The sequence below is a fragment of the Schistocerca gregaria genome, chromosome X (genome assembly GCF_023897955.1).
Source record: "Schistocerca gregaria isolate iqSchGreg1 chromosome X, iqSchGreg1.2, whole genome shotgun sequence".
NCBI classification, from domain to species: domain Eukaryota; kingdom Metazoa; phylum Arthropoda; class Insecta; order Orthoptera; family Acrididae; genus Schistocerca; species Schistocerca gregaria.
Window position 1 is genome coordinate 152,674,132 of NC_064931.1, and position 27,035 is coordinate 152,701,166.

General features: G+C 44.9%; 1 protein-coding gene across 4 annotated transcripts in view; it reads left to right on the top strand.

Moving 5' to 3' along the window:
* The window catches only part of LOC126297882 (nuclear hormone receptor FTZ-F1 beta), a 374,623-nt gene that overhangs the window by 291,470 nt on the left and 56,118 nt on the right, over positions 1-27,035 (top strand). For all 4 annotated transcript variants that reach the window (XM_049989174.1, XM_049989175.1, XM_049989176.1 and 1 more), the window contains 2 exons: positions 21,012-21,044; positions 21,644-21,778. In XM_049989174.1, the coding sequence (XP_049845131.1) occupies positions 21,012-21,044; positions 21,644-21,778 (168 nt within the window). The remainder of the gene's footprint in view (positions 1-21,011; positions 21,045-21,643; positions 21,779-27,035) is intronic.

Here is a 27,035-nt window from a genome sequence, read left to right on the forward strand (position 1 = left end):
GAGAGGGGACCAAACAGCGAGGTCATCGGCCCCATCGGATTAGGGAAGGAAGTACGCCGTGCCCTTAAGGAACCATCCCGGCATTTTTACCTGTAGCGGTTTTGGGAAATCACGGAAAAGCTGAATCAGGATGGCCGGACGCGAGTTTGAACAGTCGTCCTCCAGAATGCGAGTCCAGTGTGCTAACTACTGCGCCACCTTGTTCGATACGTTTTTGTGTAAGTAAACCTAACTGAAAATGCTGAACATTCCTGCAACGCTTTCGAGCTGACTAGACAAATCTTTGACATATTGCATAGCTTTTCTCCGCGCACCGCCCCCCCCCCCCCCCCCCCACTCCCTCTTTCTTTCCAAGATGAGTGAGCGGTCGGAGAGAGAGAGAGAGAGAGAGAGAGAGAGAGAGAGAGAGAGAGAGAGAAAGGTTCTTTCTTTCTTTCTCTCTTTCTCTCTCCGACCGCTCATTCATCTTGGTAAGAATATCAGAATGACGAGCAATACTCTATAATTGTAGAGACGAGTGTTCAAGCGATACTTTTGGGGATGAATTTAATTTCTCACTTACCTTGCACCGAATGTGCCGGGCACATACCTTCCTCACGGTCATACATGTGGTCGTTCTGAATGATGATGGTAGGAATTTGACGGTTGGGGTTGATTTTATTGACAGCTCGATGATGGTATAATTAAACAGTACTGGTTCTTTGCACCTATACCGGACGATCATTATCAACGTTTAAAGAACTCGAAGCGAAACACATGACACCGAGACGAGTAATTTAATATGAGACACATAGGGTCGCAAATGTCGGGAAATAACCCAAGAATGGAAGAGAAATGCTGAACATGTGACCCAACCAGATGACTTACATCGCCTCACGCACAGCGGTTGGGCTTGGGCGGTCGCGCGGTGCCACACTGTAGCGCCTAGAACCGCTCGGCCACCGCGGCCGGCTTGAGTGTAAACACATAAGACATGTGCTGGGATGATCAGGTGCGACAAACAGATAGACTGTACGTGCGGCAAGGTACGTCATCTGGTGACGTCACACGTTCAACATTTACCGACATTTGCAGCCTCATGTGTCATATTAAATTACTTGTCTCAGCGTCATCTACTTCGCTTCGAAGATTTTTAAATGTTAATAACGCATATGAACATTACGTTACTGCTTTTTCTGTTTTATTCTTCAATCTTGGAAGAATGAGCAAGGGTAGTTGAAAGATTTCACTGTCCCTTGGAGAAAAATAAACGTGTTTGGTGCACACAAATAAAACTTCCACTCGGTAAAAAAGCGGAAATTTTCTTTTGTATATGGTAAAGCATAATTATGGTAACAACTGTGATACAGTGAAATTTAGTTGCCCACTGCGGGCAGCATCTTCCGAGGTGAGCCAACGACTGGCTGCTAGGGCTGGGTTGGGTTGTTTGGGTGAGGAGACTAGACAGCGAGGTTATCGGTCTCATCGGATTTAAGGGCGGGGAAGGAAGTCGGCCGTGCCCCTTCAAAGGAACCATTCCGGCATTTGACTGGAGCGATTTAGAGAAATCTCGTAAAACCTAAATCAAGATGGCCGGACGCGGAATTGAACCGTCGTCCTCCCGAATGGGAGTCCAGTGTGCTAGCCATGGCTGCTAGGACGTGGGAGCCCCGTTTATATAGAGCGCGTAGAGGGCGCCACCACTCGTCACGTGTCGACAGTGAAACTCTCTTTGAGTGATGCCATTACTCTCGATCAAAAGTAATCGATTGTCACATCGTTGGTACTAAGTCGACAGCCATATCTTATCTAACTAACTTTAAGCTTTCTTCTTCTTTCCTGTTAAAATTATTGTGGTGTTTATAAATACTATGGCTTCTTTGTATATGCGTGCATAATAATGCGATGTCTTAGCTAGCACACCCGTTTCACTAAAAAAAAAAAAAATGGCTCTGAGCACTATGGGACTTAACTTCTAAGGTCATCAGTTTCCTAGAACTTAGAACTACTTAAACGTAACCAACCTAAGGACATGACACACATCCATGCCCGAGGCAGGATTCGAACCTGCTACCGTAGCGGTCGCGCGGTTCCAGACTGTAGTGCCTAGAACCGCTAGGCCACCCCGGCCGGCTATATGTACCAGCTCGGTATTCACCTAGTAGTAAGATGTGGAAGACCGCATAGAAACCACACCGAGGTTGATCTGCTGCCGGTGTGCCACCCAGAACCATGGAAGCGACATACTAACGTGCGCTGCTATCAGGGTGGCTCAAAATTTGGATATTGATACATCGAGAAATATAAACGATCCTCCTGAAATGTTTTTCAGGTGGTTCCTATTTTATTTCCACTCCTGGCCCTTTGTTACAAAAAATTCTTCATTTCAATAACAACAATAATAATTATACAAATTAACACACCACCTCAGTGATTAGTGGATCCTAATGTTAATACAATATTATATGTTATTAGCAGCTATTACAGTTGTTACAATATTACAGTTAATTTGTGAGCTACAATGTGACACAGTACATGTTAATAGGCAGATTAGGATTGTTCAAATGGTTCTGAGCACCATGTGACTTAACTTCTGAGGTCATCAGTCGTCTAGAACTTAGAACTAATTAAACCTAATTAGCCTAAGGACATCACACACATCCATGCCCGAGGCAGGACTCGAACCTGCGACCGGAGCGGTCGCTCGGTTCCAGACTAGCGCCTAGAACCGCACGGCCACTCCGGCCGGCTTAGGATTGTTAATCTATACAATACTACTTATTTGTTAATTTTCCTACCTACTTGTTAATATTCCTAACTACCTGCAGCGTTACAGGTGTGTCAGCCTAGATGTAAACCTACTTTAAGGCCCTGCTCATCGAGCTGACACTGGGCAGGCCAAAATTATTTGTCGCTGCAGGTTCATAATTTAGTATCTACTACTAATCCTACTAACTACTGACTAACCTACGTCAAATCCGGTGCTGTCTTAGTCGAGAATAGGTCCCCTTAGCCCTGCACCTGGCGGATTCCAGCTAAAAAGTCGACCTGTCCACACACAGGCGGTAGGCGGTACAGGATTAGGGTACTAGGACACGTTCAGCGGTTGGTTCTAATCGCGAAAGTCCCTCAGGTATGCAGTCAGAACTTTTCGTGATCCTTAATTTGCGAGGTTGTCCAAGGTTTCAAAAGTCTCTTCGTGTCTTAAAAAGTCGTATGTGTTGTTGTTTGGAAGTTGTTGTCTTAATATAACTGCTACGTCAACGAAAAGGGGCACTCGTAAACCACATGGTCGGTAGTACCCTCCTGGCCCATTTGCGTCTTCGAATGTCTCTCACCAGCGAACAGTACATGAATCTACTGTGCAATCATGTGCATTCTCCTGTTCATCTACAGCATCCGCGGAGAACCTGTGTCATTAGAAAGACAATGCGTCACCTTTCTCCATTGCATCAGTCTTCTCACACCATAGATTCCATTGCTATCGCGGGATTACGCTAAGAATTAAATCGGGATCAATGGAAAATGCGTACAAGCTGTAGCAGTTGAGCTGCACCGTCCGCCGCCGCAGGGCGACAGCAAACACTCGACGCGATTCTCCCGCTGACAGCGTGTTGCTGGCAGGCGGCCTACAGTAATAACAAATATCGCGACAGCCAAAACATACTTCACACCGTGTAATAGCGCCACGCGTTGGTCGATACCGTGTCCACAATTCGTTTTTTACAACAGCACAGTGTCCTCTCCTTATACCTGGATGTGAAAGAAGTGTCATTCTTACGGTCTAACCAAAAATGCTCGGGAAAAGTTCACGACGTTCCCATTTCCCAAACGAGACGAACGGACATCATGCTGAAAGCCTGAATCGTATGTCGACACATTTAAGAAATTTTCAGAATATGATTCGGTGGAATTTATGTGCACTCCTGTCCCGTTCTTCACGGAGAGAAGTCTCCAGACGTAAACGAAACTTTCTGCGCACGCCAAGGGAGCACTAAAGGACAATTGCTTTTCATAGTATGTATATGAACGAGTTGAAGGATGCTGCAGGAAGTTCTGTGAGGTTTTTCGCGGTTGACTAACTAGAAGTCTACTCCAAACGTCTTTATATTGCAGAAACTCGTCCATCAGGCTAGCAATGTCTAGTCAGACTTTATCGAAATCTCCAGGCGTCACAGTGCCGTAGAAACTGCATGAAGCTGTCTGCGTGATCGTAACATGCTTCTACTCTAGAGGAGAACATTGACGAGGACTTATAGGTCCATTTTTGCAAAATGATGCCTTTGAGTGGAACACCATTGTACAAACAAAGAAATGTCTAGAAGACGATGATGCGCAGTCGGGAGGTGTTTTGGCTCTGAGCACTATGGGACTTAACATGTTAGGTCATCAGTCCCCTAGAACTTAGAACTACTTAAACCTAACTAACCTAAGGACATCACACACATCCATGCCCGAGGCAGGATTCGAACCTGCGACCGTAGCAGTCCCGCAGTCCGGACTGCAGCGTCGAGAACCGCATGGCCACCGCGGTCGGCAACAAAATTACAACTTGATTATCCGCAATGAAAATCGTATGATATAATCGTCCTACATATTTCATTACTTCTAGAGTTATATGTATATTCAGGGCATTTTTACATAAGTCTTAAAATAAGCGCCTATCGAGGACCTTGAAGGCATTTCGAAACGCATTCCCTTGTTCAGAATCTCCGGCTCTCCGTAATAAACGTCTACGAAAAGAACGCAGACATGTATTCATTATTGTATTGCTTTCTGACATTCTCTCGAAGTCACGACGAGTAAAGGAAAAACAGCGTTTCAGGAGTGACAAGTTTAGGTTTTGTTTCGATTATATAAAGTACTTTACTGCTGACTGAACTACCCGTTATCGGAGAATCGCAGGAAACCAACAGGAAGTAAGTACCTTGGATAACAACACCATTTCCTAAAGAGCCAGAAATTCTGCTCTCTCACGAAGTCTAATGACTGCAGAGGCCGCTGATACGAAGCACAATGCACCTAATATGTAAAACGTATGTTCCTGGGAGTGCCCGGATACCTTTGATCACATAGTATATGAAAAAAAGTAAATTAGTTACAAACTACGGTGTGCACACACTTTATTCAACATGTAAACGTCACTACAGATATTCGGAATTAGGTTATGGCATGTTCGATATGCCTGCCATCGTTGGTGACAATGTGGCGCACACTAATAGCGAAATTGTGCATGACCCGCTATAGTGTCGGAACATCGACGCTGTCGATGGCGTCCTGAATGGCTGTTTTCAGCTCAGGAATGGTTTCGGGAGTACTGCTGTACACCTTGCCTTTAATATAGCCCAACAAAAAGGAGTCGCACGTGTTCAGATCCGGAGAATATGGCGGCTAATCGAGGCGTATGCCAGTGGCATTTGGGTACCCCACAGCCGGAATTGGGTCACCAAAGTGCTCCTCCAGGACATCAACACTCTCCTGCGTCGATGGAGTCGAGCTCCGTTCGCATCAACCACATCTCTTCGGAATCAGGGTCAGTTTGGATAACGAGGTTGAAATCATCTTCTGAAACCTTCACGTACCGTTCGGTAGTGGCCGTGCCATCAAGGAATATCTCACCGATTATTCCGAGACTGGACATTGCACACCACACAGTCATTTGTTGAGGGTGAAGAGACTTATTGATTGCGAAATGTTGATTCTCAGTCCCCAAATTTGCCATTTTTGTTTATTGACGAACCCATTCAAATGGAAGTGGGCTCGTCGCTAAACCAAACCATAATGCGCATATTAATTCCCATCATGCCTCGCGGCCAACAGTTCAGTTTGAATATTCTAACGCAACCCATTCAGAAGTTATGACGATTTTATTCCATACAGTTCAATAATTGTCACCCTGTGTAATGGAATTTTTATGAACGCTGTTTACGTCGTCCTGAAGTTTTACCACAGAAAAGTAAATGTCAGTCAGGGCATGCATGGGTGATTCGAAGGGGACGATTTTACGGCTGTAAGTGACTATTGTAAAAACTTCAGAAAACAGCGAAAATAATGTCTTCAGCCTTTGTGCGGTTACCCATCTTACTGCTGTATGGTGCCTGAATGATATCAATTTCGTTAAGAATTACTGTCGAGTAACATAGCGGTAGTCACCGTCTCGTCCAGATCGCACACGTTAAAGGAAGGTCACCCTCATCGAAGGAAGGCGATGGTTGAAGATGAAGCAATAACTTCCTCTGTGCGGCTGGTCCCAGCGGAGGTTGAGAGTCCTCCCTCGGACATGGGTGTGTGTGTTTGTTCTTCGGATAATTTAGGTTAAGTAGTGTGTAAGCTTACGGACTGATGACCTTAGCAGTTAATTCCCATAAGATTTCACACACATTTTTAATAACTTGCTCTTGACCAAAGAAAATGTAACATTAGGGTTTAACGTCCAGCTGCCGACGAATTTATTAGTCTCTCAGTCTCTATTTGGATACGTGTGGGCATGTAAATCGGCGGTGTCAATTGTGGAGGAACCAGTCCGGCATTCTTCGTAAGCAGTTTAGAGAAAGCACGGGCAACATAAATCCAAATGACTCCCAGATCTCCTGTGAGAATGTGCTCTGCCGCTTTGCTTAATCTGTAATCAAAACTGTAGAGTCACAACGGTTTTCTGTAAGTGAAAGTTGGAAACAAATACGGTATTGAAGCAACTACGCATAGCAAATTCTTACCTAATGAGAAATGGAACAGATCATTCTAAATAGTTTTAAGAAATTACTCCTATTAGGTACGTGTCGCCGTGAATGTGACACGCTCCAATACGACGATCTCTGTTGTTGCTGAAAACCCGCAGACAGGAACTGCTGACTTCTAACCTAGAATCGACACACATTTCTTCCGACAGCAAGCGTCCATTGTTCATGTGTGTTCAGCGAAACTGCCTAGATTTGCAGGAAGTGACTCTCTCTCCATTCGGTAAGACAATTACGTGGACGTGGAACTAAGGTCTGGGAAGAAAGTTCTGCTGGTCGTGCAAGCTGGATGTTGCCTACGAAAACCGGGCGTCGTTGAGTTGCTGCACTTGTTCTTCCCCTGCTGTAATCAATAAAGTGATGTAAGGAAACAGAAATTCAAGACAAGCAGCTAGTTTGCATTCAGGATACAATAACATTAGGCCGGTTTCCTTCACAATTCTTCCGCCGTCGGTACGTCTGTTCCGCCGTCATTGAATTCGTAGTAGACAGAACGTTAAACCTTCATATTCCTTTCTTCCTTCTTCATCGGACTTGATTCTTCCCTTAGATTTTACTCTACTTGAACAAGATACACCGAACCTCAAGCAATTACAGTTAACATTTTGTCGAGCAAGAAATTATATTGATTTAGGTAAAATTTTTGACCTCACTGCTTATATTGTTCATCTTATTCTACTGATTAGGGTTGTCCCTGTTTCCCAGCCTCATTGTGTAGATGTACTGGACCAACTGCTGTCCTATTTCTTTTGAGGTTGTCGAGATAGACGTTTCCCTTGCGGTCGCCCGTGTTCTCAAATTTTAGCTAAACATGTGGGGTCCATCCTCTCCACATGATCCTTCCAGTTCCGTTTATTATCTGTATCCACTTAGTTACCTTTTGTTTTACACACTGTTCCCGTATCGAAGCATTTGTTCTTTCGTACCACATGCTTACTCCTTGGATCTGTCTTAATACCTTCATTTCCACTGCTGCTGACTTTTACGAGGTGAGTCAAATGAAAATCCTAAATTTGTAATAACAAATCGAAATTTCGCGCCGTTGTCCTGCAAGTTGGTAAGTCTGCTACAAACAGCGCGCAGAATGGCCTGTAGGTGGCAGCACAGTGCAGATGCACACATACCGTCGCAGTATCGGTATAAAGATGGCCGCCGCACTTGCGACTTGCACCAGGGAAGAACAGCGTTCTGTTATTCGGTTTTTGCGTTTTGAAGGTGTGAAATCTATTGAAATTCATCGACGAATAAAAGTTCAGTAAGGTAATGCATGTCTGTCACAGCAGAAAGTCTACGAATGGAGTAGGAAGGTCGCAAATGGTGTGACTTCAGTGCAAGATGCTCCTCGTCCAGGTCAGGCACAACGAGTTGTGACTCCACACAACATCGCAGCAGTTGAAGCCATAGTGAAGGAAAACCGCCGAGTGACACTGAATGACATTGCAGCATGTTTACAGATTAGTCACGGGTCAGCACACCACATTGTGCATGATGTGCTCCAGTTTCACAAAAGTGTCTGCAAGATGGGTGCCACGGCAGCTGACTCCTGAAATGAGAGAACGACGTGTTGATGCTTGTGAAGAACTTCTTCGGCACTTTGAACTAGAAGGTGACGGCTTCCTTGCAAGAGTCGTTCCTGGGGACGAAACCTGGTTCACTTTCACCAACCGGAAACGAAGAGAGCGAGCAAGGAATGGCGCCATTCCTCCTCATCAAAACCAAAGAAGTTTCGAACAGAACCATCAGCAGGGAAGGTTATGCCGACCCTCTCTTGGGATGAAAAAGGCGTCATTTTGAGCATTACATGCCTAGAGGGACCATTGTCACCAGTGCATCATACACAGACCTCGTAAAAAATCATCTGAGGCCTGCAATCAAATCAAAGCGACGTGGATTGCTGTCAGCAGGTGTCCTTTTGCAACATGACAATGCAAGGCCCCACACTGCCCGTACAACAGTTGCAACAACCACAGACCTGCATTCTGAGTGTCTTCCTCATCCACCATAGTCACCAGACATTGCTCCAAGTCATTCCCATATGTTTGGACCACTCAGAGACGCAGTGGGAGGAAAGAAGTTCTTTTCTGATGAAGAGGTACGCCACGCGGTGCATAAGTGGTTGCGCGAACTACCAAAAGAATTTTTTTCTACAGGAACTTATGCACTTTGTAAGCGCTGGAGGACTTGCATTGAGCGTGGGGCAGATAATGTTGAAAAGTGATAATATTTAAAAATATATTTAAGGTTTTCATTTGACTCACCCTCGTAATTTTTTTCTGCTGCATATGTCAAAACAGGACGCACCATTGTTTTATAGATATTTATTTTTAACTTCAGTTGTCATAAGTTTGTTTCACTGCATAGTATTTTGCGGGCACCCGTTACCCTTACAGCCTTTGTCACTTGATATTTCACTTCCATGGTTAAGTCTTTATTGCTGGTGATAACAATCCCTAGATAATTAAATCTCATCACTTGTTCAACTGACACACCATCTACTTCTAAATGACACCGTACAGGTGATTATGATATTAACATACTACCAAGTCTTTTTAGATGAAATTTCCGTGTTATATTGCTTAGCTGTTTTATTAATTGGTGAAGAAGCCTTTGCAAATTATCGTCATTATTTGCTATACAAAAGGGTTTCAGTTAACAGGGAAAGACTCTGGGAAGAAATGAAGAAGATAGATATAGAAGAGGGATACATTAATGTAATAAAGACAATGTCCAGAGGACACAATTGTAGAATTAGAACACCATTAGGGAACTCTGAATACTTCGAAATAAGACAAGGACTTAAGCAAGGAAGTATTCTATCTCCTGCACTATTTAATGTTGTGATGGAGGGAATGAATAGGGCAGTTAAGGATATAGTAAAAGAAAAAATACAAAAATATGTTTTTTGCAGATGACATGGTAATATGGGGTGATAAAGAGGTAGATGTACAGTTACAACTTGATGCGTGGATGGAAATAATGAAAAGGTATGGATTAAAAATAAATAAAGACAAGAGTGAAGTAATGGTATTTGGAAGAGAGAACCAATGAGGAGACTGATGACCCCCCAAAACATTGTGGTGACGATGAACAGTACTACGGCACACACAAAACTTGCAAAACTCATGTCATGCATCACACACTTTACGTCTTTCCCTACACTGGTGGTCCATATGGCGTTCTACAACAGCTGTTGGCGCTAATCAGTGTTAGCACGTTAGTTAGCTGCTTACAATTGTAGAAATTAGTATGGTCGCAGTAAATTCCTACCTATCTTTAACCCAGCGGAGAGTGTAACACGTTCTACATTTTGACTGATGCAACATGAAAACAGTAGGTGTTTGGACATGAACTCTTATTCATAGTTTCACGTCCTACTAGTTTGTAAGGAGAATTTAGAAACCCCTCGCATATTATTGTTCTGCTACACAGTCGTACTGTCAGGATTTAAGCATAAAGAAATGTGGGCTATTGTTATACGAGATTGATTTTTTTAAACAATAATCCATTTGGTTAAACTCTGTTTCATACATGAGTATTCTGCTGTCATTCCATATTCAGTATTTATTTTCCCCCCTAACCGTACAAGCGTATTTGGTACATGCCTAATGGAGATTTTTGCTGATTTCAGCTTGGATAATATCTTCATTTTGGTGTCCACAAACTGTGGAGTTAATTTGCACGAAACGTCTACCATAACGAGCTAAACAAGGAAAGTCGCTTAAAATGCTTGATTGATATGATTTCACAAACGGTGAAAAGGATTTTATAAAATCCGATCTCGGTGTATTACATTTGCATTTTTAGCACCCAGTGTGATAAATTTAGCTCTTAAGAGGAGCAGAGAGAGAGAGAGAGAGAGAGAGAGAGAGAGAGAGAGAGAGAGAGAGAGAAGGTCTTTTGAAAACAAATTAAGAATTTGCACAGAAAGCCATGAAGTACTGTTTCTGAGAACTAGCCCTAACAGAGATATATTGCAGTGTTGCGTATTCCAAAAATTGCAACAACATGTCACAGCGGTTAGTTCATTCAGAGTAATATCGTCGATCTGCCCTTTGCTCTTCTTAATAATATTGATAGTTATTATTATTATAATTATTATTATTAATCATTTGATCATTTTGTACAGTTATACAAACAAGTCATTTCTGAAACTGTATACAATACACATGATGTAGAAATATGACACTGGAAAAATTTCTTACTTAATCATGTACAAAAACAATGAAAATCGTATGATATAATCCTCCCACATATTTCATTACTTCTAGAGATATATGTATATTCAAGGCATTTTTACATAAGTCCTAAAATAAGCGCCTATCGAGGACCTTGAAGGCATTTCGAAACGCATTCCCTTGTTCAGAATCTCCGGCTCTCCGTAATAAACATCTACGAAAAGAACGCAGACATGTGACGGAGAAATGTATTCGTTTCGCAGTCTTCTGTGCGTATGAAGCATATTTTCAGGCCGACTCTGCGTGCTCATCGGTAATTACAAAAAGAAAGAAAAAACAGTGGAATTCTATGTGTATTTAGCTGCACGAAGGTTTCTGGGTTCGACAATTTGTGAAGGTATTTACAGATGTTGTAGTATTGCTTTCTGACATTCTCTCGAAGTCAAGATGAGTAAAGGAAAAACAGCGTTTCAGGAGTGACAAGGTTAGCTTTTGTTTCGTTTATATAAAGTACTTTACTGCTGACTGAACTACCCGTTATCGGAGAATCGCAGGAAACCAACAGGAAGTATGTACCTTGGATAACAACACCATTTCGTAAAGAGCCAGAAATTAAAGATGAATGAAGTGGCGAAAATTGCATGTTCATATTTCAGATGTGATTTTCACAATCATGGTTACGTAAGAACGTTTAGACTGCTCAGGACGAGAGAGATTGAGAGCAAGACCGCATGATATGTTTCTTTACCCAAGTCCATAATTTTTTACGGATATCATCCAGAAATATCACATTAATAACTGGAGTAACGGATTAGTAAGTATCCTGTTTATTACTTGAAAGTAATCACTTTATCGAAAAAAAAATTTGCGGTTGCCTATGGAATCACGACTACACACAGGCGTGCGTCGTTTTCTCCGAAGCAAATCGACGGTCACGAATGTCTGCCTCTAGGGCCACAGAAATATGGAAATCGCCGTTGCACATCCTCCATACAGTCCCGATATCTCCCCATGCGATTTCCATATTTTTGGAGCCCTGAAGAACGAAATTCGTGGCCGTCGATTTGCTTCGAACGAAGTGATGCACCCATGGGTACAATCATGATTCCGTATGCAATTGTAAACATTTTTCGATGGAGCTGTTGACCGCCTTGTCTCAAAGAGGGATAAATGTGTCAAAAGTTACGGCAATTACTTTTGAAATACTAAACAATTTACTAGTTTCTTTTCATCTGTCACGTTTTCATTTGACTCCATCTTACACAAGAAATAGGTAGGAAAGCAACAAGAAACCAAAGGTAATTGATAGATTTACTGACCATCGTATCCAATGAGTCAGGCACTTTCTTACTGATTTCAAATTGTTAGACTGCAACTTTGTAGTTATTTAAGCAACAGCATTTTACGATCACATTTCGTCCAACTATCTAAATTAATTAGTTAGTTCATTAATTTTCGCCTATTGGCCATTAAAATTGCCACACCAAGAAGAAATGCAGATGATAAACGGGTATTCATTGGACAAATATATTATACTAGAACTACATTTGATTACCTTTTCACGCAATTTGGATGCATAGATATCAGTACCCAGAACAAACACATCTGGCCGTAATAACGGCATTGATACGCCTGGGCATTGAGTCAAACAGAGCTTGGATGGCATCTACAGGTACAGCTACCCATGCAGTTTCAACACGATACCACCGTTCATCAAGAGTAGTGACTGGCGTATTGACGAGCCAGTGCTCGGCCACCATTGACCAGACGTTTTCAATTGGTGGAACATCTGGAGAATGTGCTGGCCAGGGCAGCAGTCGAACATTTTCTGTATCCAGAAAGGCCCGTACAGGACCTGCAACATGCGGTCGAGCCATGGGTCGAAACACATCTGAAATGTAACGTCCTCTGTTCAAAGTGCCGTCAGTGCGAACAAGAGATGACCGAGACTTGTAACCAATGGCACCCCATACCATTACGCCGGGTCATACGCCAGTATGGCGATGACGAATACACGCTTCCAATGTGCGTTCACCGCGATGTCGCCAAACACGGATGCGACCATCATGCCGGCCGGAGTGGCCGAGCGGTTCTTGACGCTACAGTCTGGAACCGCGCGACCGTTCCGATCGCAGGTTCGAATCCTGCCTGTGGCATGAATATGTGTGATATCCTTAAGTTAGTTAGGTTTAAGTAGTTCTAAGTTCTAGGGGACTGATGATCTTAGAAGTTAAGTCCCATAGTTCTCAGAGCCATTTGAACCATTTAGCCGACCATCATGATGGTGTAAACAGAACCTGGATTCATCCGAAAAAATGACGTTTTGCCATTCGCGCAGCCAAGTTCGTCGTTGAGTACACCATCGCAGGCGCTCCTGTCTGTGATGCAGCGTCAAGGGTAACTGCAGCCATGGTCTCCGAGCTGATAGTCCATGCTGCTGCAAACGACGTCGAACTGTTCTAGCAGATGGTTGTTGTCTTGCAAACGTCCCCATCCGTTGACTCAGGGATCGAGACGTGACTGCAAGATGCGTTACAGTCATGTGGATAAGATGCCTGTCATCTCGACTGCTAGTGATACGAGGCCGTTGGGATCCAGCACGGCGTTCCGTATTACCCTCCTGAACCCACCGATTCAATATTCTGCCAACAGTCATTGGATCTCGACCAAAGCGAGCAGCAATGTCGCGACACGATAAACTGCAATCGCGATAGGCTACAATCCTACCTTTATCAAAGTCGGAAACGTGATGGTACACATTTCTCCTCCTTAGACGAGGCGTCACAACAACGTTTCACCAGGAAATGCCGCTCAACTGCTGTTTGTGCATGAGAAACTTTCCTCATGTCAGCACGTTGTAGGTGTCGCCACCGGCGCCAACCTTGTGGAATGCTCTGGAAAGCTAGTAATTTTTGCATATCACAGCATCTTTTTCCTGTCGGTTAAATTTCGCGTCTGTAGCACGTCATCTTGGTGTTGTAGCAATTTTAATGGCCAGTAGTATAGGTGCCCGCAGATACGTCTACGCACACACAAGTCTCGTAAATTATGGGACGATGGTTTGTGGGCAGGAAGCTGGCGACCGATAGCGTCCCAGACGTCTTCCATCTGGTTCAGAGCAAATGAATTAGGTGGCCAAGGCAACGTGAGTTCACTATCATGCTCCCCAAAGTAATGTTGCACTATTCTGGTCTTATGACAGGGATAGTTGTCCTACTGGACGGTACCATCGCAATAATGTGTGGTCCGCAAGAATTTTCACATAGTCCACAGCTGTCGAGGTGCCTCAGATTACTACTTCAGTTCCCATGGAAACACAAGTGAATGTCCTCTGTGGGGTAATACTAGCAGCCGTTCGCCTGGATGACCGCGTATCAGGCCACAACCATCGACCCGGTGTAGCAAGAAACGTGACTCAACCGACCAGGCGACACGTTTCCATTGACCCACAGTTCAATCTCGATGATCTCGCGGCCACTGGAATTCGTAATTGACGATGTAGTTAGGTCAACATGGGAACACGTATGGGTCGTCTGGTGCTGTTCAACAACGTAAGATGTAAAGTGTGCTCCAAAACACTTGTGCTTGCATCTGCATTTTACTCTGCCATCAGATCTACCTCAAACAGCTTCCACTTTGCAGAGCGTAACTACTTGTCACCTAGCTACGTTCTTCAAGGACCTTCTGCAAATGCTCAAAACAGTAGTACATGAACAGTCGACCAGCGTCAGCCTCTCCGCAATGTTGTTTCCCGGGCGTCGGACCGTAACTATCTGTCATTTGTCTAAGTTGCTTATGTCAGTGAATGTCCCCATTTGTGACCCGTATACAGAGTGATTATAATCAATCTTTCAGTACTTGAGAGGGTCCCAATGAAAAGTGAGTGATCGTAGGACAATGAAACTTCGTGGAATCATTTGTAAAGACGTGCGGAAGAGAAATGACAATAGACCATTGAAAGAATCACACTTAATTTCCACATGAGAGGGTTTGTTGCTTGTTTACACGTTTATGTTCCAGATTACAAACGTTCCTCAGTTTGACGACCATCGGCACTAGAGATACCGTGTTGCAATTGTTCGCAGCACTTCTCGAGCGGTGGACCATGGAATGTTCAGCTGTCGTGACACAGCTCGTCCACCCTTTGAATATGGCACATTACGTCCGGCATTCTCAGCCATGGCAACAGTAACTTCTTCACCAATCTTTGGTGCAGTTGGCCGTCGACCTCTCCCTAGAGCAGTTCACAAATCGCCAGTTATCCGAACTCGCGAACCATATTCTTCAACCTCGGTACTGAAAGAGGACCTCTCTGTATTCCTTTAATTCGTCGATACTCGCGGAAAGCAGCAAAGCTGTTGCCGTTGTTTTGATAAAAAACTTTATGAGTGAAGCCCTGCTCTTGCCCATATCTATGTCGAGTGTCTGCAACTGTAATGCAATCTAATGTTTGCGTCACAATCAAACCTCGTCGTACCAGTGCTGCCGCCTAATGGCAAGTCATGGCGCTAACACTACTAACAACCCATATCCTTCAGCGCACAGCCTGAACATCATTCCTATGAAGTCTATACATCTACATCTACATATATATACTCCGCTAGCCAACAAGCGGTGTGTGGCGGAGGGCACAATTCGCGCCAAAGTCATATTACCCCCCCTCCCCACTCTGTTCCACTCGCGGATCGCGCTAGAGAAAAACGACTGTCTGGACGCCTCAGTGCGACCTCTTATTTCCCTTATCTTGGAATGGTGATCATTGTGCGATTTGAAAGTTGGTGCTAATAATACCAGTTCTACATCCTCGGTGTAGATCAGATTTCGGAATTTAGTGAGCAGCCCCTTCCGTTTACCGCGCCGTCTATCTGCAAGGGTGTCCCACTTCAAACTTTCTATGAGATTTGTAACGCTCTCGCGATGGCTAAATGTACCAGCCACGAATCTTGCCGCTCTTCTTTGGACCTTCTCAATCTCCTGAATCAGACCCAACCGGTAAGGGTCCCATACAGACGAACAATACTCCAAGACTGGGCGAACTAACGTATTGTAAGATATTTCCTTTGTTGACGGACTGCATCGCTTCAGGATTTTACCAATAAACCGCAATCTAGAGGCCGCCTTACCCGTTACTTGTGTAATCTGATCATTCCATTTGACATCATTTCGAATAGTCGCACCCAGATACTTGACGGACGTTACCGCTTCCAAAGACTGGGCATTTATTTTGTACTCGTACATTAATGGGGATTTTCGCCTTGTTATACGCAGTAGGTTGAGAAATAACTGCCAGTCTTTACACCACGCATTTATTTTCTGCAAATCCTCATTGATTTGTTGACAACTTTCGTGTGATACTACTTTCCTGTACACTACAGCATCATCAGCAAACAGTCTAAGGCCGCTGTCAATACTATGAACCAGAGCGCTTATGTAAATCGTAAAAAGCAGAGGACCTATTACGCTGCCCTGGGACACACCTGAAGCTACGCTTGTTTCTGTTGAAGTCACCCCGTTCAGGACGACATATTGCTTCCTGTCTGTTAGAAAACTTTCTATCCAAACGTATATGTCATCGGATAGACCGTAAGCGCGCACTTTTTGTAGCGAACGACAGTTTGGTACGTAAACGATAAATAGTTTACCGTCTACACTAAATCAAGCAGCGAAAGTATGATAACAGCCACCCTGTATCCACTAGACTGATTCCGCATTCGCTCTGGTTCGCTTGTATCTTTTCCTTACCACATCACGTGTCCGTTACACCCAGGCGGCTCTCTGTTTCGCTTTGGACAGTGGTCATAATATTTTGTCTCATCGGTTTATATACACAGCTTAATTACAATTTGTTTCACATTTCCACTTTCTTTAACGGCTGTACGTTTATTGAGGTTGCACCAGAGCGGGCGCACCGGGACCTACAGTCTTAACTGCTCGTTAATAGCGCACCGTCCTACACATTTTCAGAGTTTTGGTTGCTACAAAATTGACAAACGATTGTGTATAAAAACAGTAAATGGGAAGCGGCACGTGGAACTTCTCCCTAAGAGGCAGAGAAACATACAACCCGCCAGTTACAGTCAACAAATGACATTAGATTCTTTTACCACGACCAGATTCAGACTTCCGGCAAAAAAAAAAAAAAAAAAAAAAAAAAAAAAAAAAAAAAAAACTGTAATTGTGTTTGTGTGACTCGTTTAGTTAAAAGTTATCGGGCACTTTCACTGTACACAAGGTCTTCCACAATTCCTATTAGAGGCTTTTAGGGGTTGCAGAGGGGACTTACAGTTAGTGGCGGCTGGTTATCATGTGCTGATGTGCTACCGCCCGCTGTAAGTATCGCGCTTAAATTACGTTACTTCTCTTTGAGTGCAAACCAGAAATCACGTTAAAGTACGCAATTTCTCTTGGAATGCGAGCCGGAAGTAGCAATAAAGATACGCCATTTCTCTTCGAGTGCGAGCCGGAAATTGGATTAAAGGTACGCCATTTGTCTTCGAATGCGCGCCTGTATAGAAATAAAACGGACGCAAACAAGTTTTGTAGCGCTCTCTTCGCGATAACTAGAAACCAGTGTCGAGTGCTGAAATGGTCTGCCGCAATGTGATCAACTCAGAGAAGGGACGCAGCTATCTGTTTTCGACTGTACATGTTCTGATGTGACGTCACCGCTTCAGGCACTATGAGAGTTACGTTGCTCGCAGCACCGCGCACAGCGTCAATTTTTTTTCCCTCTTTAAAGTGCGTGTAAATTATTGTGCAATCGTCGAGTATGAGGTATTTTTGAGGAGCAGTTAGCGCGACGGTGCCATGGTATATTGGACACGTGCACCAACTGGCAACTCAGGCTAGATTCCTCCTGTTACCATCATTTACTTTATTTTTTTCCCCGCACAGTTAAGCTATTAGTTATAGAATTTAAATATATTTAAAAGTCCAGTTTATATACATAAATTAATATAATCAGTTTAGTTATGATTACTACCCTTGTAAGTAAAAAAAGGCTCGTATACGAAGAAATCTAGTGAGAAAGTGTATGAAAAAATTTGGACCTGCATGTGTGGTGTTCGAAATGCACTTTCCGCTTTCCATGTATGTTGTTTGGGAACAGTGATGCGCCAGCCGGTGTGGCCGAGCGGTTCTAGGCGCTTCAGTCTGGAACCGTGTGTCCGCTACGGTCGCAGGTTCGAATCCTGCCTCGGGCATGGATGTGTGTGATGTCCTTAGGTTAGTTGGGTTTAAGTACTTCTAAGTTCTAGGGGACTGATGACCTCAGAAGTTAAGTCCCATAGTGCTCAGAGCCATTTGAACTGTGATGCGGGGGGGGGGGGGGGGGGGGTACATAGGGGAGTGACAAATCTAGGACATGTTAATGCATGAATAAAAAAGACAGCGGAATTCATAAACATTCAAACTACATACTTGATCTGAGTGCATTAGGTAAAGCTAATATCGCAACAATATTAAGTCGCACCGATCATGATGACAGAGTCAAACACAGTCTGTTGTAACATTGTAGCACATTGGTAAAAAATTTGCAAGAGGCGCACTGTTACTAGATGAAGTTTTGATAAGTAACCCATGTTCAAAAATAAATGTTTGAATATCGGTTCACTTCCAAATCTTCCTGTCCACGGTACGCAAATAAACTGAAAGAAATTCGTCATTGTCAGGCAGGTTGTAATAAAGTCACATAGGCCTATTATTTTTGTCCGACTGGCTGCGAGAAACTGGTACGTTCGCAACTAGAATGGTTTGACTGTGGTGTTCCACAGACGCACTGCAAGCTCTACTTGGAAGAGGACGTCCTTCATCACGTAGAACGGAAGCCAACGAATACATCAAACACTGCTCATGCCACTGGCTCCTGTGGAGCACACAGGTCGACATGTACATCTACATTTATACTCCGCAAGCCACCCAACGGTGTGTGGCGGAGGGCACTTTAAGTTCCACTGTCATTACCTCCCTTTCCTGTTCCAGTCGCGTATGTTTCGCGGGTAGAACGACTGCCGGAAAGCCTCAGTGCGCGCTCGAATCTCTCCAATTTTACATTCGTGATCTCCTCGGGAGGTATAAGTAGGGGGAAGCAATACCTCATCCAGAAACGCACCCTCTCGACAGTAAGCTACATCGCGATGCGATACAGAGCGCCTCTCTTGAATTGTCTGCCACTTGAGTTTGCTAAACATCGCCGTAACGATATCACGCTTACCAAATAACCGTGTGACGAAACGCGCCGCTCTTCTTTGGATCCTCCCTATCTTCTCTGTCAACCCGACCTGGTACGGATCCCACACTGATGAGCAATATTCAAGTATAGGTCGAACGAGTGTTTTGTAAGCCACCTCCTTTGTTGATGGACTACATTTTCTAAGGACTCTCCCAATGAATCTCAACCTGGTACCCGCCTTACCAACAATTAATTTTATATAATCATTCCTCTTCAAATCGTTCCGTACGCATACTCCCAGATATTTTGCAGAAGTAACTGCTACCAGTGTTTGTTCCGCTAACATATAATCATACAATAAAGGATCCTTCTTTCCATGTATTCGCAATACATTACATTTATCTATGTGAAGGGTCAGTTGCCACTCCCTGCACCAAGTGCCTATCCGCTGCAGATCTTCCTGCATTTCGCTGCAATTTTCTAATGCTGCAAATTCTCTGTATACTACAGCATCATCAGCGAAAAGCCGCATGGAACTTCCGACACTATCTCGTCGTCTCCGGTATGCGCCCAGTGAAGCGATCCGTTCTTCAAATTTGACATGGGTTTCTTATATATTAAGCCAACGGCCTTGCCGCAGTGGTTACACCGGTTACAGCCAGGTCACCGAAGTTAAGCGCTGCCAGGCTGGGCTAGCACACGGATGGGTGACCACTCGGTCTGCCGAGTGCAGTTGGCCAGCGGGGTGCACTCAGCCCTTGTGATACAAACTGAGGATCTACTTGACTGAGAAGTTAAAATGTGTGTGAATTCTTGAGGTGATCGGTTCCTAGACTTGCACACTAGTTAAACAAACTTACACACACACACACACACACACACACACACACACACACACACACACACATATGCCCGAGGGGCCGCTCAATCCGTGACATGGCGCCTCAAACCGCGTGGCTGCGTTGAGAAGTAGAGGCTCCGGCCTCGTAAACTGACATACGGCAGGGACAGTGGTGTGCTGACCACATGCCCCTCCATATCTGCATCCAGTGACGCCTGTGGGCTGAGGCTTACACGGTGATACCATTGGGCCTTCATGGCCTGTTCGGGTGGAGTTTTAGTTTAGTTTTTTATTTATTAAATCCTCTCCAAAGTCCCTAGAAATCTGTAACTGAAATAGTCAAACACCTTGTATACCGTCTTATCCCAAGTAACTCTTCTTTGTTTCAATAAGTGAAGACACGTCTGTTTGTCCGAAGATTTCTTCCGTATGAAGAGCTCGTTCTGGAGGGGGGGGGGGGTAATGAATGTAATAGTTGCCACAAGAGAGACGGGAAGAATGATATGATAATTTGTTTCGAAAGATGACGAGGTACATTGAGTGCACGGCAGATTATTCAGAAGTAGTGTAATAAATGACGCTGTAATGTTAAACTTCGTCGGTATCCTTTGTATATAGTTTCGCTTTTAAAGGAGCGGTTGATATATGTAGATAAAAAATTTAAAAAATATGCAGTTGGTAAAAATAATTAGAGTAACAGTAAGTATGAGCAATAAATTATGAATATGATATGATCAGACATGATAAACCCTGAAATAGAGTGCTGATATTTGCTCACCATGACTGAAGAGAAATGTGTAAGATCACAGACGCATGTATGTGTGACCGATGCTGCAGCTAAAAATAATTATGTATTTGCCCCCGAGAAACCGTCCTTTAACTCTGTTGCGTAAATTCTTGACTTGAATATGGTCTCTTGACGAAACTGATTGTCCGTGAATAAACATGCATTACAGCAGCTTTTGGTGGTTCCATGAAGCCATAAAAATATTTTATGTACAAGATGAGTAGCTTCAGACTTACTAGGATTTATGTATGTTAGTTAAAGTAACTAGACGAAATTTACTACCCAGGAAAATTAACACAATTTTTTCTTTTATATTTTTCAGGAAGAAACAACAAGTATTATTCATCCTGCAATGGTAAGTGATACTTGGTAATACTGATCAAGTAAAATAACTTTATTCTCTCAGAATTTTTTTTCGTAAAGAAAGGTTGGCTTCTTGTTCCTGGAATACGTATCATACGTTACTTACTAATTTTTGTGGATATCGGTTAATAACAAGCAGAGATCTACCGACCATGCTAATCAGATTTTAGCGCAAGTTCCATTTTCCCACCAGTTAACTTTCATTTGTGACAGAATTTGATAACAACAGTAAAAACACTGTTAACAATGTAATTACTTCTTTTTGTTTCACATTTTAACACCAACTTCACTATTTTAAATGTCTTAAACTTTTCATCACCTAATATCTCTGACTGTCGCATGTTATTAACCTGCTACTGCGACTGTCAGTCGTCACCTAATTATATCCTACGAGGCCGAAATCGGTTTAGTGGGCAAATAAAAGTTATGTAGGCTGTTTCTTTTATGTTGAAATACGTTTTGCGTCAAGGAAGTCCCACAAATAACAGATTTTTCATTTTTGCTAGCAAGCACTCAGTATTATTTTCCGCATTTAAAATGTTACGGAGCTGTGGTGGGAGCGAAGGTGTGTGACCGTGTATGGTTCCGCAGGTAACGCGCAGGCGGAGGTGAGCAAAGCGCCCAGCGAGCCTCTCAAGACGCCGAGCACCGCCAACGTCATGCCTTCGCAGGACGAAGACGACGCCTCGGGTTCCGACGGCGAAGTCAGCAAGATCGACTTCACAGGTAACTTGCTATCATCTAATGTGGCTTTCTTCATTAGCGCATTCTTTTCTTTCACTGATACCAAGTCGGACTGTCGTGAGAAACTTATTCATTGCCAACATATCAAAACTCGTAGTTCGGTACTTTAATGAGAAATGGAACATGAAGGAAGGAAGAAATAAAAATTAGGGCTTAATGTCGCGTCTAAAACGAGGCCATTAGATACTGAGTAAAAGCTTCGATTGCGGAACGAAGGCCGTTGTGTGAATTCCATTCAAACCGCCCCGGAAGTTTCCTTAGGCAAAAACTGTGGAAATTTTAAATATAGACGGCCGGCTCGAAATTTAAACTGCAGACCATTTTTTACACTTCTGTAACACAGTTGCTCGATAATATGAGCACCCTGAAGCACTGGTCTTACGCGAATGTACTGTTATCCACATGCGGTAGGCGTCCACTGAGCAGCCAGAATCTTATGACCGCCCACCTGATAGTCGGTATGTCCACCTTTGGCACGGATAACAGCGGCAACGCGTCGTGTAATGGAACCAGTGAGGTCTTGGTAGGTCGCTGGAGGGAGTTGGCAACAAATTTGCACACACACGTCACCTACACTACTGGCCATTAAAATTGCTACACCACGAAGATAACGTGCTACAGACGCGAAATTTAACCGACAGAAAGAAGATGCTGTGATATGCAAATGATTAGCTTTTCAGAGCATTCACACAAGGTTGGCGCCGGTGACGACACCTACAATGTGCTGACATGAGGCATGTCTCCAACCGATTTACCATACACAAACAGCAGTTGACCGGCGTTGCCTCGTGAAACGTTGTTGTGATGCCTCGTGTAAGGAGGAGAAATGCGTACCAACAGGTTTCCGACCATGATAAAAGTCGGATTGTAGCCTATCGCGATTGCGGTTTATCGTATCGCGACATCGCTGATCGCGTTGGTCGAGATCCAATGGCTGTTAGCAGAATATGGAATTCGTGGATTCAGGAGGGTAATACGGAAAGCCGTGCTGGATCCCAACGGCCCCGTATCACTAGCAGTCGAGATGAAAGGCATCTTATCCGCATGGCTGTAGTGGATCGTGCAGCCACGTCTCGATCCCTGAGTCAACAGATGAGAACGTTTGCAAGACAAAAACCATCTGTACGAACAGTTCGACGACTTTTTACAGCAGCATGGACTATCAGCTCGGAGACCACGGCTGCGGTTACCCTTGACGCTGCATCACAGAGAGGAGCTCTTGCGATGGTGCACTCAACGACGAACCTGGGTGCACGAATGGAAAAACGTCATTTTTTCGGATGAATCCAGGTTCTGTTTACAGCATCATAATGGTCGTATCCGTGTTTGGCGACATCGCGGTGAACGCACACTGGAAGCGTGATTCGTCAGGGCAGCAGTAGAACATTTCCTGTATCCAGAAAGGCCCGTACAGGACCTGCAACACGCGGTCGTGCATTATCCTGCTGAAATGTAGGGTTTCGCAGGGATCGAATGAAGGGTAGAGGCACGGGTTGTAACACATCTCAATTGTAACGTCCGCTGTTTAAAGTGCCGTCAATGTGAACAAGAGGTGACCGAGACGTGTAACCAATGGCACCACATACCATCACGCCGGGTGATACGCCAGTATGGCGATGACGAATACACGCTTCCAATGTGCGTTCACCGCGATGTCGGCAAACACGGAAGAGACCATCGTGATGGTGTAAACAGAACCTGGTTCATCGGAAAAAATGACGTTTTTCCATTTGTGCACCCAGGTTCGTCGTTGAGTACACCATCACAGGCGCTCCTGTCTGTGATGCAGCGTCAAGGGTAACCGCAGCCACGGTCTCCGAGCTGATAGTCCATGCTGCTGCAAACGTCGTCGAACTGTTCGCGTAGATGGTTGTCGTCTAGCAAACGTCCCCATCTGTTGACTCAGGGATCGAGACGTGGCTGTACGATCCGTTACAGCTATGCGGATAAGATGCCTGTCATCTCGAATGCTAGTGATACGAGGCCGTTGGGATCCAGCACGGCGTTCCGTATTACCCTCTTGAACCCGCCGATTCCATATTCTGCCAACAGTCATTGGATCTCGACCAATGCGATCAGCAATGTCTCGATACGATAAACAGCAATCGCGATAGGCCACAATTCGTCCTTTATCAAAGTCGGAAACGTGATGGTAGGCATTTGTCCTCGTTACGCGAGACATCACAACAGCGTTTCACCAGGTAACGCCGGTCAACTGCTGTTTTTGTATGAGAAATCTGTTGGAAACATTCCTCATGTCAGCACGTTGTAGGAGTCGCCACCGGCGCCAATCTCGTGTAAATGCTCTGAAATGCTAATCATTTGAATATCATAGCACCTTCTTCCTGTCGGGTAAATTTCGCGTCTGTAGCACGTCATCTTCGTGGTGTAGCAATTTTAATGGCCAGTAGTGTAAATTACCACCTCCAACAACGTGTTTTCGTAAATACTATCCAGTACGAGCTCAATTCTAGTATGTTTATCATCCTGTGACCACCACGAGGAACCCCTATTTGTAACGCAGTTGGTATAGAAACCACGCAGCATCTATCCGAGACAACGGAGACATTGATACCATCGTTCACATTGTTTCATACAAGATGTGTGGTTTGCGTATGGCACACTGCCAAAGAAGCTGATGCAGCGAATTATCTATATCCTACAGTATCTCACAGTCTAGTGATTTTCTGTTGGCCCTGTTCTTAATCTGTATGGACGATTTGCGGCCACAGATTTTGCAGACATTGTACGTGCCCGAGTGCACCGTATGCTGCATACGTTACCCAACAAAGACGTCTACAAAAATGAGAGTTCCTCAGATTCACTCCACACACTCGCGGTTTGGCGGACAAGAAGATGAGTTCCACTTCTTACCCTCCTGCGCTCAGTCATCCAACTTCAGCGTTATCGGACATCTGTGATCGATTTTAGGGCACGGGACGCCAGTGCCGTAACTGGGGTGCTGCATGCAGTGGGCGCCGTTTTCGTGACGGGCGCATTTAGGTGACGGGCGAGAAACTGACGAATGGTAAAATAAAAGAAGTGGGAGAGAGAAGGAGAAGAAGGGCTGTAGGGCACTCAAATGGTTTCTTAAGCGCCACCTCTCCCTGGTACAAAGATGGTATGGAAAGTTTTTCAAATGCATTACCAGTCACAAGGTTTGTTGACAACTAACTTACACTACTGGAAATTGAATAAGAACACCGTGAATTCATTGTCCCAGGAAGGGGAAACTTTATTGACACATTCCTGGGGTCAGATACATCACATGAGCACACTGACAGAACCACAGGCACATAGACACAGGCAACAGAGCATGCACAATGTTGGCACTAGTACAGTTTATATCCACCTTTCGCAGCAATGCAGGCTGCTATTCTCCCATGGAGACAATCGTAGAGATGCTGGATGTAGTCCTGTGGAACGGCTTGCCATGCCTTTCCACCTGGCGCCTCAGTTGGACCAGCGTTCGTGCTGGACGTGCAGACCGCGTGAGACGACGCTTCATCCAGTCCCAAACATGCTCAATGGGGGACAGATCAGGAGATCTTGCTGGCCAGGGTAGTTGACTTACACCTTCTAGAGCACGTTGGGTGGCACGGGATACATGCGGACGTGCATTGTCCTGTTGGAACAGCAAGTTCCCTTGCCGGTCTAGGAATGGTAGAACGATGGGTTCGATGACGGTTTGGATGTACCGTGCACTATTCAGTGTCCCCTCGACGATCACCAGGGGTGTACGGCCAGTGTAGGAGATCGCTCCCCACATCATAATGCCGGGTGTTGGCCCTGTGTGCCTCGGTCGTATGCAGTCCTGATTGTGGCGCTCACCTGCACGGTGCCAAACACGCATACGACCATCATTGGCAACAAGGCAGAAGCGACTCTCATTGCTGAAGACGACACGTCTCCATTCGTCCCTCCATTCACGCCTGTCGCGACACCACTGGAGCGGGCTGCACGATGTTGGGGCGTGAGCGGAAGACGGCCTAACGGTGTGCGGGACCGTAGCCCAGCTTCATGGAGACGGTTGCGAATGGTCCTCGCCGATACCCCAGGAGCAACAGTGTCCCTAATTTGCTGGGAAGTGGCGGTGCGGTCCCCTACGGCACTGCGTAGGATCCTACGGTCTTGGCGTGCATCCGTGCGTCGCTGCGGTCCGGTCCCAGGTCGACGGGCACGTGCACTTTCCGCCGATCACTGGCGACAACATCTATGTACTATGGAGACCTCACGCCCCACGTGTTGAGCAATTCGGCGGTACGTCCACCCGGCCTCCCGCATGCCCACTATACGCCCTCGCTCAAAGTCCGTCAACTGCACATACGGTTCACGTCCACGCTGTCGCGGCATGCTACCAGTGTTAAAGACTGCGATGGAGCTCCGTATGCCACGGCAAACTGGCTGACACTGACGGCGGCGGTGCACAAATGCTGCGCAGCTAGCGCCATTCGACGGCCAACACTGCGGTTCCTGGTGTGTCCGGTGTGCCGAGCGTGTGATCATTGCTTGTACAGCCCTCTCGCAGTGTCCGGAGCTGGGTCTGACACACCGGTGTCAATATGCTCTTTTTTTCCATTTCCAGGAGTGTGTTTATTTAGCGACATGTTTCGAAGTGATACATCATCATCACGCTACATTGGCATTACAAAAACATTTAACACATGTTTGTACAGGTATTAAAGCTTCTCCACGTGACAGCTGTGATCATCCTGTGGAGAGAGGTAAGGATAACTTTGTAGGAGGCGATGTCACTTCGTGTATTGGTCGTCTGTTCACAGGGAAATTTTATAAAACAGTCACTCAGTTTGTTCCTGTGGCGTGGCAATTTTCGTGTTATGTGTCTAGGCATCGCCATTTCCGTAGCTCTTCTGGACTTCGTCACCTTTGTTCATCGACTTCACAACGGTGCGCTTAAGGCAAGATATACAAAACAAATTCGCAGTGCAGAACACAAGGTGGCGATCAAAAAAGGCTAGTATGTAGAACGAAATTTTCAGTCTACAGAGGAGTGTGCGCTGGTATGAAACTTCCTGGCAGATTAAAACTGCGTGCCGGACCGAGACTCGAACTCGGAACATCCCCCAGTCTGTGGCTAAGCCAGGTCTCCGCAGTATCCTTTCTTCCAGGAGTGCTAGTTCTGCAAGGTTCGCAGGAGAGCTTCTGTGAAATTTTTGAAGGTAGGAGACGAGGTACTGGTGGAATTAAAGCTGTGAGGACAGGGCGTGAGCCGTGCTTG